Here is a 12,049-nt window from a genome sequence, read left to right as displayed (position 1 = left end):
TAATATGCATTCTTTTTTCGAGCAAAACCCACATTGCTTTCACCCCTTTATCTAAATTATTTTATTATTGGGTAGACTAAACAACCTGACTTTTCAAGGAAAACCAATAACCAGGGAAAATATGACAAAACACTAAATGTCAGTAGAAACGTGTCCAGGACCGAGACCAAAACAGTGTTTCTTTTTCGTCGAAACTAGATTAAATAAATGCATCGAGGTTTATGGAAGGCATTTCGAACATTAGTGAGCTATTTTTGCCAAAAATTTAAGTTATTCTAAGTGTTTTACTTTATTTTGTTTTATTATCATTGTTGATGTTTCATTGATCCGTTGGCTTTTAAACACGCCTCAAAAGTAGTTTTGAAGCAGTTCTAAGCTTGGATAAAGCGTGAAGGAAGGGTCTAGTAATAACATTTTTGTGCTCTCTTATTTGTTTCCTAAGGTAACTTGATCCGATTAAGTTATACGAATTTTTAACATTTTCTTCTATAATTCTGGTGATTAAGGTGATTAATGGTGATTAAGGGCCTGTGAAGTAAATAGTACCGTTACATTTAACTTTCTTTCAAAAATCACAAAAATATGTAACCGCTGCAGATAACGCCCTCTAGCTTACTTGTTTTAAACCAAGCGGTCTTACTGAAATTATCTTTTAAAAGAGTATGAAATTCGTCGTATTTGTGTGGACGTGGATTTAGCGCGCTGACTTACGGTTATTTTTGACTAAATTCGAGCTTGATATCAATAAACTTGTTAAAAAACATCAGATTTACCCTTCACATTAGATTAGTTTTAAAATTTAACTCGGAATATTTGTTTTAATTTGAACAACAGTTTTGCTGAATAATATTCCCAAAGTTACGTTTTATTGGACTTATTAGAACAGTTCGTCACTAGTATATAATATACTAATAATAGCTGCATAGCGATTTTCTAGTTGGAATAAAGGTAAAAATGTAAGGGGCGCTAGAAAGTATTTGATTCTCAAAGTGGGCGGTAGAAGAAATTAGTTTGACCTCTGCTCTATATCGAAGTCGAATTTCAGGAGTCTCCCAATTCACCTCGCAATTTGTATCTTAAGGATTTTCGAACCTCGAGTAGCGATGTTAACGGAGCGTGGTCGACCCTTAGAAGAAATTTGCGGCTGTTTAGATGTCTGCAAAAATTTGCCATGCTGTAATAACTGTCAAGAGTTCTTTCCGTGTTACGCAGAATGCTTCTGCCTAGAAGGTATTGAGCTGCAAAATGAACGACAAGAATTTATAATCCTTGGTGTCTCCGCACACGGGGCAATACGAAAGCAATAAAAAGTTGCTATAAAAGCATAGCGATGTTGGCGATACTTGTGATATTGGTGATATCGGTGACCTGCAGCAACTAGGGGTACTCACATGGAGCAATTTTAAACAGTCAATTTGTGCGTTCTATAACGTAAAAATGTCGAGTGCATCAAGCAACGAAGAAATGTTTTATTTGTATCGGTACAGAAGAACAAAAAGAATCAAAAGAAAGTATTGGGTTCATCCTTATAACGACCGAAACATAAGATTGCGATACGAAATTTCTTGCATTCTACAGAATCTCAAAAGAGACATATACCGCTCTTGCGGAAATTATCACCCCTGCTCTTTATCACCAAAACACCAACATGAGGGAATGCGTCACTGCTGAAGAAAAGATATTAATTACATTAACCTCTTAAGCGCCTATGTCGTATATAATCGTCATCACGAAAGTCGCTGCGAAGTGGGTATGCCGGATATATTCGCATCTTAGAAATTAAAGTGATATTCAATAGGCAAGACGATTTTCGCCACGTATATTCCATTTTTGGCTAGTATAGACTTCGGTCTAACACATGTTTGAACTGGTTTCACGTTTTAATTCGCTGTTCGCTTTTAAAACACATTTTTGCGCTGTTGTTCGGTGATTTGTTCTTATCATTTAGACATGGCAAAAAAAATTAGATGTAAATATGTGTGATTCTGAAGATTCCGATACGGACGACGATTACAGCGAAAGTTACAGCGATGCTTCTGGTGATTCTTCAGATCACGATTTTGAAAGTGAAAATAAAAATCTAGATTCTTTTGTTGACATTGCTTGGAGCGATTCTGGTCTTCCTCGACCACATTTTATTATATACACTGGTGAAGATACTTTATATAGTTCCCATTACCCTGATGAACTGGTATCTTCTGTGTATCTGTGTAAGTTCCAAAACTATCATGGTTTTGGAACTTACACATTCATTTCTGGGAAGTGACTACTGTTTATTTTTAGATAATTATTACTCAAGTATTGATCTTAGTGATAAACTAGTGAAATGTAAGACTGACCGTGTAGGAACTGTCCGATCAAACAGGAGAGGAATCCCAGAAGAAGTTAAAAACAGAAAAGTAGTAAGAGGTGCAAATTGCAAGGACAAATTGCACAATTTAGAAAGAAGCAGATGATGTTGAAATGGAAACACAAAAAAGCTTATCTTATATAAGCGTCATCAGGTACAACTAAGGTAATTAAATTAGGTGTTAAAATTATAGTCAAAAGCTTAAAAATTAATAATTACCGTCAGTTACGTCAGAGTTGCAATGCATTAAGAGAAATAAACATGATGAAGGCGTCGAGAGACTTGAATTACAGTTCAAAGAAGAACAAATTGAAAAACTAAAAAACATTTTAAAAAATATTCAAATTTAAACTAGTAAAAAGTAAATTATTTGCAAGAAACATGGTGATGTATAAAATTAATTAATATAATAAAAGGTTAAAAATTAAAAATTACCTTAACATATGAAAGTCGTGTGCATGCTATCGTGTTTCGAAACGGTCTGATGTTAACGTTAAGGAGTTAGTGAGGGTGAAAAGTAAAATTGAACAGAGAGAGGTGACAAAACCTGCAAGGAGCGGAAAATTTGACTCAAAATATATTTATTAAAGGAATACAGAAAATAATCTATTTTGGAAAAAAATCTGTATAATCGGTAATTAAGAGGTCTGGATTAGATTTGTAGTGTGATCTAATAAAATATTCCTCGTACAGGTCCATCTTTTTGGATTTCTTTAGGTCTTTTAGGAGGGAAATATTAGAAAGATCAGATTTATGTCCCATTGCAGTTAAATGTTTGAAAAAGGCAGAATTATTTTTCGAAATGTGTTCTTTATACCTAGTTTTTATGTTACGCCCCGTTTGACCAATGTAATAACAATCGCAATCTTCGCAGTTAAGCTTATAAATGCCACTTTTATGGTTTTGATCGAATTTATGTTTATTGTTGACAAGTAATTGACCCAATTTAATCACATTAATCACATTAACAAAGACCCTACACTTAAATACAACAATAACCTAAAGTTACTTATTAACACCCGTAAAGAAAGTATGAAAAAATTCGACATCAACACGTATCTCCTTACCCAAATGAATCCATTGTCTCCTACACTCAAATCTCTAATTAAGCAAGATAAAACTGAAAAAAGCATTAGACCCATCATATCCAATATTAACACACCTAATGAATTAATCGCTAAACACTTACAGAAATTCTTATACAACAATTTTCAAAAAAGTTTTATTTACGCCACTAAAAACTCTTCAGAACTCATAAAACAACTTTCTAAAGTCCAAATTAACAATAAATCTATTTTAGTTTCCTTCGATATAAAGAATCTGTACTCTAATGTACCTGTTAATGATTGCATTAATATAATCGAAGATTTCCTATGTATTAATATAAAGAGATTTAATAATGTTCAATATAAAGACATTTTTCATCTTGCTTCTATAATTAAATTAGTTTGTGAACAAAACTTCTTTATCTTCAATGGTAAACATTATCGCATGACCGATGGTTTAAAAATTGGAGAACCCATGAGGTTCTCCAATTTCCGGCATCATCGCTGATATTTTTGTGAACAGGTTTGAGGAGACTCTTCTCGGAGAAGTATTCCCTATTTACCAAGGATATAGTTTTCTATAAGAGATACGTTGATGATATTTTGATTATCTTTAATGGTAATAAGGTTCAATTAACTGCCCTCACTAATAGTGGCATTTATAAGCTTAACTGCGAAGATTGCGATTGTTATTACATTGGTCAAACGGGGCGTAACATAAAAACTAGGTATAAAGAACACATTTCAAAAAAATAATTCTGCCTTTTTCAAACATTTAACTGCAATGGGACATACATAAATCTGATCTTTCTAATATTTCCCTCCTAAAAGACCTAAATAAATCCAAAAAGATGGACCTGTACGAGGAATATTTTATTAGATCACACTACAAATCTAATCCAGACCTCTTAATTAACGATTATACAGATTTTTTCCAAAATAGATTATTTTCTGTATTCCTTTAATAAATATATTTTGAGTGAAATTTTCCGCTCCTTGCAGGTTTTGTCACCTCTCTCTGTTCAATTTTACTTTTCACCCTCACTAACTCTTTAACGTTAACATCAGACCGTTTCGAAACACGATAGCATGCACACGACTTTCATATGTTAAGGTAATTTTTAATTTTTTACCTTTTATTATATTAATTAATTTTATACATAATTTACTTTTTACTAGTAAAGTAAATACCCTCACGTAAATTTAACTAATCAACAACTTTATTGAAACTTCATTCAAAATATCAATGTAATTCAGTTCAGCGTTTATACTTCTCAAAAACACACCCGTTTAGTCCGCCTTTTCTCGCGATACACGTCTTTTTACCTCTGCCACGCACCAACTCTCTTGTTCGACTCTCTCAGTCTTGTTCAAACCTGTTCGTTTTTATCTGACGTCTCAGAACCTTTTCGACCGCGGGAATCACTCCATTGCCACCCCACGCTCCGCACTACCAACCCAAAATCTCCCGCACACAAAATATCCCTAACACTCGGCCCTCCTGAAATCTTCGGACTCCTGACCGAAGTAATCTACGTCATAGTCATTAAATCGTTGTGGACGTCTTCGTGTTCGTTGACTCGCCTTTCCCGGTGTCCTTTCTTTCGCTTCTTTTCCTTCCTCTAATTCCACTGTTTCCACGTCTTCTCCCGAATTCTCTTCTGCGAATTCCATCTCATCTTCGTCTTCATCCGAACTATCCTGACTTTCTTCGTGATTTATATATAGTTTCAGCTGTGATACATGTGCGGTGGTAGCGTAACGATGGGATTTATTGTTTTCTATCGTTACAACCCGGTATGTATTGGAGGGTAGTACCTCGGTTATAACAAGAGGTCCTTTATATTTTGGTTGTAACTTCGTTGGCTCGCCTGTTCCCACCGGATTTCTTCGTATATATATTACGTCGCCAACATCATACTTAACACCCAAAAATCTCTTTCCATCTACCCGCCTTTTCATTTTGACTTGCTCTTCGGCAATTGTTTTACGAATCTCGTCCTGCATTTCTTTCGCTTCATATGGTGTACGGTTAGTTGTTTTGTTTACAGCACTGTTGAGATTTTTCTCTGTCATCGAGATTTCTTTGTCCCAAGTCTCGTTATCCCTCATATTCGACATAATTACCGGTACTACAGTTCTGTTTACCCGTTCGACCTGACCGTTTGCCGCGGGATAACTAGTCGAATTATAAGTCACTTGGATCCCGTATCTATTCGCGAACCGTCCAAATTCACCAGAGGTAAATGTCGTTCCTCGATCGCACACTATTCGTCTTGGAATCCCAAAATCTCCGATCAATTTTTCTAATGCCCGAACCGTTGTTTTTGTTTTCGTATCTCGCACTGGGTAGAGTTTAACGAATTTAGTCAACGCGTCGATTGCTACCAATAAATGAACGTTACCACTCACGCTTCGCACAAAAGGTCCCAGATGATCTACATGAACGCGTTCGAAAGGCCTCTGTGGGCTCGGTATGGGATGTAATTCCCCGGCTTTATGTCCGCTTAGTACCTTACTTAGAATACACTCGGCACACGCGCGAATATGTTTTCTAGCGTAACGTCTTAATCCCGGAAACCAATAGTTTATTAAAATTGCACTTACGGTTCTCTCTAAACCGAAATGACCTCGCAAGTCGTGATATTTTACCGCTATACTTTTACGAACGGATTTCGGAAGTACGTACAAGTCTATGTTTTCGTTATTCACTTTCACAGTCTTCACTAACCTGCCTTTGATTTCCTTAAACCCATGCACTAATAGTTTCTCTTCTTTCGTCCGGTCCTCTTCGTTTTTACGCAAAATCTTGAATCTTCTTTGTAGATCTTTATCTGCGTGTTATACTGCAGTGATGTGATCTTCTTCAGACATGATACTCAGCACCTCTCCTCTGTATAAAATTTCATCTGTTTTGTTGTTTTCATTATCAACTGGAGCTCGAGACAAAGCATCCACATGTTCCATCTTAGAACCCGGTCTATACCTGATCACCAAATCATATTCTTGAAGGATACTGAACCAACGCGCAATCTGCGGATTTTGTGTCGTCTTTAAGTTCAGGTATACCACTGCCTGACAATCTGTATAGACAGTTACAGGAATGCCAATTAAAAGATATCTTAATGATAGTTCTTTTCGGCGTCATTCGTCTTCTTCGATAGATAATAAACGGGATGTCGATCCCCATCGCTCTGTGTCTGTAGCAGAATACCGGCTAAACCCAAGGAACTAGCATCCGTGTGCAGCTCCGTTTTTTCTGCTCTTGGGTTGAAAAGATGTAATATAGGCTCTTTGGTGAGGGCTTCCTTCAAATCGTTGAAAGCGTCCTCCTGATCAACCCTCCACTTATATTTTGTTTCTTTCTTCGTTAGGTCACTCAAAGCTCGTGCCCTTCTGGCGTAATCTTTCACAAACTTTCGAAAAAAGGAGGTCATACCCAAGAATCGTCGCACCTCGTGAACCGTTTCTGGTCTCGGATAGTCTGCTACTGCCTTGACCTTGCTCCCAGGTTTAATTCGTCCTTCAGATAAAATGTGTCCCAAAAATTCCACCTCTGCCTTACCGAAATAACACTTTTTAATGTTCAACGTTAATTTAGCCGACTTTAACGCTTCAAACACTCTTCGCAACTTCTGCAGCCATTTCTGGCCAAGTCACCGCCGCTATCAGAATATCGTCTAAATACCAATGTGCAGTATCCGGTCCCAATGGACCCAAAACTGAGGCCATCAACCTTGAAAACTCATACGGAGCATTACAAAGTCCAAAAATCATTCTTTAAAATTGGCCAGTCTTATCCAGTGTTACAAATGCAGTTTTTTGCTTTGTTGATTCGGTGAGTGGAATCTGCAGGTACGCGCTACCCAAATCTAGTTGACTGAAAAGTCGACATCCGCTCAACCCAACGAATTGTTCGTCTAAAGATGGTAAGGGGAAACTTGCCTTTTCTGTTTGCTGATTTAAAGCTCTGTAATCAACCACAAGTCGAGGCTCACCACTCCGTTTCGTAACCAGAAGACAAGGAGAAGCATAAGGTGAAGTCGTCTGTGTTACTAATCCAGCTTCTCTCCATTCCTTCAAAATGCCCTTCATCTTCTCCCGTTCCGTAAATGATGCTCTGTACGGCTTCTTTCGCACCGGATTTCCACTGTCCTTGATGTCCATTTCCGTTTTGTTCGTACACCCTAGTTCATCGACTGACAATGCGAAACACCCCCGAAACTCATTACACAGTTCCACTAACTCATTCCGCACTGACTCGTCTCCATCACAATTAATCATAGCATCTGTGACTCTTGTCGGTTCATTTCTCTTGATCATTCGGACCCCAGCTACTTTCGAACCACGAATTTCGGCAATAGTCATACCTTTCTCCAGGACAAAATCTTCTTGTCTCTCATTTACTATTGGAACAATAAGATATTCACCACACTGTGTCTCCGCCATAATCAAGTTCATTACTCCGGCTTTAACAATCGCATCCTTTTCGGCCATAACGGTTGTTTTCTTTGATTCCGGAATTTGGAAATCCTTGAACGGCAAGGTATCCTTCCAACCGAAAACTAGTTCTTCCCCAACGCGCGCGTAAGCAATTTCAGGTCTTTCCGTAAACGAACGTCCGATTATCATCGCTACATTTTGTGCATCGTCCGGCACCACAAACACTTCCACGCCATTCACAAAAACCTCGTCTACCATAAGTCTTACGCAAACCTTTTCGTTACAAAGTACCTTATTTTGTCCACCACCAAAACCGGTCAGCTGCATTATGGCTTTCTCGCGAATCACTGAATTGTCTAGAACCCCTTCTTTGATCGTACAAACCGCACTTCCCGGATCAATTAAAGCAATTTTTTTTCGATTTCGTTAAACCAAACGCGTTTTAAGTACTTTTGTAGAGATTTTTCTACCGTATTGTTCACTAACATAACTTGTGCTCTCGGCTCTCCCTTAGAACCTCTTTGTTCCGGGCAATCTTTCTTAAGATGCCCAGTTTTTCTACACGCGAAGCACATCGCACCCGATTTCTCGCATTTTACTGCCAAATGTCCCCTTTCCCCACACTTGAAACATCGAACCACCGGTAAAATTTGCTTGTTGATAACGCGATCTGTTTTGAACATTAGTTCACCCGACGCACGACTGTCTTTCGACGGAACACCACTTTTCGTTTTTTGTTCACGTCTGTCCGCGTTAACACGTTCTGCAGTTAAAATGTCTCGGTACAAGTTCTCGATATCGTCATAACGTTTCGTACACAAATTACCCGCAATCTCACCTGATAAAAGTCCTTTCAGGATTTCTTCAGCGGTTTCACTCGTTGTTAATCCTAAATTCTTGCACAATCGGGCCTTGTCGTGAAAATAAGCACCTGCGCTCTCGCTTGATTTCTGCTGACGTTTCTTCATTCTGTCCCATTTCTCGCTCAACGTTAAATTTTCGACAAAAGTTTTCCGGAAACACCCTTCAAAATCGTTCCACGAATTAATCTGATCTTGTTTTGTTTTGTACCAATTTAACGCAGGGCCAATAAGATGAGTACGCGCCGTTTCTAACTTCACGGCCTCCGGCCATTTGTAAAGGTTGGCACTCACAATTACGCCCTCTAGCCACTCAGCCGCCTTCGGTAAATCTTTATCTCCGTCAAAACAATTGATCGATTTCGACAAATCCGGCATTACATTGAATTGATTAGAATTTACCTCACTTTGCGTTTATTTAATTTCTCTAAACAAATCCGTCATCGCTGACATCATCGTCGCCATCTGGAGGTCTCCGTCATCGCTCCACTCTGTCTCTCCGCAAGGTTAAACGCAAATCCACCCGGACCCGTCCTTGAGCCACCGCTCTCGGATGTTCTCATGTCGTCCGTGGAATCGCTGTTTTCCATTTTGTTCTCACAATTCAACTCACACAAGAATCCAAGACACACTCGAATCACCCGTCGAAAATGTCCGATCCAACACGTGGTTAAATTTAGTTTTATCCCACTTCTGAAGTAAAGTAAATACCCTCACGTAAATTTAACTAATCAACAACTTTATTGAAACTTCATTCAAAATATCAATGTAATTCAGTTCAGCGTTTATACTTCTCAAAAACACACCCGTTTAGTCCGTCCTTTCTCGCGATACACGTCTTTTTACCTCTGCCACGCACCAACTCTCTTGTTCGACTCTCTCCGTCTTGTTCAAACCTGTTCGTTTTTATCTGACGTCTCAGAACCTTTTCGACCGCGGGAATCACTCCATTGCCACCCCACGCTCCGCACTACCAACCCAAAATCTCCCGCACACAAAATATCCCTAACATTAGTTTAAATTTGAATATTTTTTAGTTTTTCAATTTGTTCTTCTTTGAACTGTAATTCAAGTCTCTCGACGCCTTCATTATGTTTATTTCTCTTAATGCATTGCAACTCTGACGTAACTGACGGTAATTATTAATTTTTAAGCTTTTGACTATAATTTTAACACCTAATTTAATTACCTTAGTTGTACCTGATGACGCTTATATAAGATAAGCGAAACACGTGTTGTACAGATTGAAATAAAATAAATATAATTGTGGAACAAAATATTGGATTTATTCAATTCTTAACTATTAATTTACACAATGAACCTGGAGTTAAGTATCGCCAAACTAGCGGACAATACTTATATTTTTATTCCTCTGCCAAAAAGAGCCAAAAAAAATTTTGCTTGAAAATATTTCGCCACTTTTTGAAAACTTGGTGAAATACTTGGCGAAAAATATGCTAAAGAAAAAAATCTTTCAAAAGAGCGCTTAAGAGGTTAAGGTAAATAAAATGCTGTTTCCTCAAAACAGTCTTATTTATTTCAGAGATCAAAACAAGCTTTGTTATACAATGTAGATATTTGTACAGGGTGTCCCAGACCACCCGTACCAGCCAATTTATTCGGAAACGGTGAGTCCTAGAGAGTTGAAATAAAAAATTCGTCAACTAAAGCAGACACCCTCCTTCTAGATAGTGTGTTACGACCGACCAACAACATCCGGAAGTGGGTGCAATTGAGTAGTACTTTAATATTTTATATGTAAAGAGGGGTCAATTACGATATCATCGTAAAGAACTCTTCAATAGAAATCTCTTTCGCTTGAAAAAAATTTTTATATTGCTAATCGTTTTCGAAATAATAAACCCTAATTGTTGGTACTTTTTACCGGTGTTATTTAAGTTGACAAATAGATGTCGCTATTCGTCGTTTTGAAAAATCGTGTAATTTAGAAATGGCTGGTTAATAACAAGAAATTGTTTTTACTAACAAAATGAATAAAATAACAAGGAGTTTTTTTTACCACAGAAGAATATTACAAAACACTAAATAATAAAACTTAATAAATTAAAGTAAAAATACCAGTTCTTATTAAACAAATGAATAAAATAACTATGGAAAGGAATTATTTGGACGACAAAACGACACAAAACGCTCAATCTAATAAAAAATTAACAAAATCAAGATAATAAAGATTATAAATGTTCAAATTGTCTACCATTTTGAGCAACACATTTTTCAAGCCGGAGCCTTACACTATCTACCGCATTTAAAATTTCTCTTGCACTTAAATTCTGACACGCTTCTTGAATTCTGTTCTTCATTTCTTCCTTTGTTGTTGGTCGATGTTTATAAACTAAATTCTTAAGTCGACCCCAAAGATAGAAATCAAGAGGGGTCAAATCGGGTGATCATGCTGGCCACGCCACACAACCTCCTCTTCCAATCCATCGCCCAGGGAATTTTTGGTCACAAATCGCACGAGATACCGCAGCATAATGTGCTGGGCAGCCATCTTGTTGTAGCCACAATCTCCTCCTTATTGCTAGTGGAATGTCACCCAACAAATCATGCTGCAATGTGCCAGCAAGAAATTCCGCATACCTGCGACCATTGAGAGTGCCATCAAAATAAAAGGGCCCAATTATGGTGTCGCCCAAAATCCCGCACCACACATTTAGAGACCACAGATTTTGATTGTTCATTTCAACCATCCAATGGGGGTTAACTTCTGACCAGTAGTGGGCATTGTGCAGGTTTAACTGCCCATTACTTTTAAATGTCGCTTCATCTGTCCAAAGGATATTCCGATGAAAAAATTGAGTTTGGCCTAATAACCAATTACAAAATTGTAATCGGTTATTAAAATCTTGATCTCTTAATTCTTGGCAAAGATTTACATGATAAGCGTAAAATTTATTTTCTTTTAATATCCGTTGGACTGAGCTCTTGGTGATATCGAATTCCCTTGCCATATCACGGACGGATAAATGAGGGTATAACTCAACACCGGCTATTACCTCCGCTGTTCGATTGTCTTGCACGGTTCTTTTTATTCTGTGTCTGATGTTGTGATGAGGACGAACTACCCCAAATCGCTTAACTCTACAAGCAAGACGACTGAAGACATGACGACTTTGCTGTGGTCGGTAAGGAAAGCGCTCGGCATACAATCTTTCGGCAGCCCGAAAATTTTGTCTGCATTCCCCCAATAACATCAACATGTCATACGCTTCTTCATTGTTGAAAGGCATGTTGATGTTTAAATAAAATTCTAATTAGTTGTTCAAGATAAATACGAAGAATTGATAACTGCTAGTTTCACAAAGTTGACGTTCTGTCAATAACATTTT

At 37.6% G+C, this 12,049-nt stretch overlaps 1 protein-coding gene across 1 annotated transcript; it reads right to left on the bottom strand.

Annotated features, from left to right (window-relative positions):
• Window positions 1–7,176: 7,176 nt before the first annotated feature.
• Window positions 7,177–8,166, bottom strand: LOC139432297 (uncharacterized). Its single transcript, XM_071200790.1, has one exon. It carries the CDS (start codon window positions 8,164–8,166, stop codon window positions 7,177–7,179), a length of 990 nt encoding a protein of 329 aa, XP_071056891.1.
• Between the last annotated feature and the right edge of the window lie 3,883 nt (window positions 8,167–12,049).

The sequence above is a fragment of the Onthophagus taurus genome, unplaced genomic scaffold (genome assembly GCF_036711975.1).
Source record: "Onthophagus taurus isolate NC unplaced genomic scaffold, IU_Otau_3.0 ScKx7SY_14, whole genome shotgun sequence".
NCBI lineage: Eukaryota > Metazoa > Arthropoda > Insecta > Coleoptera > Scarabaeidae > Onthophagus > Onthophagus taurus.
The sequence above is the reverse complement of the archived record's forward strand: the minus strand, read 5'-3'. Positions and strand labels throughout refer to the sequence as shown.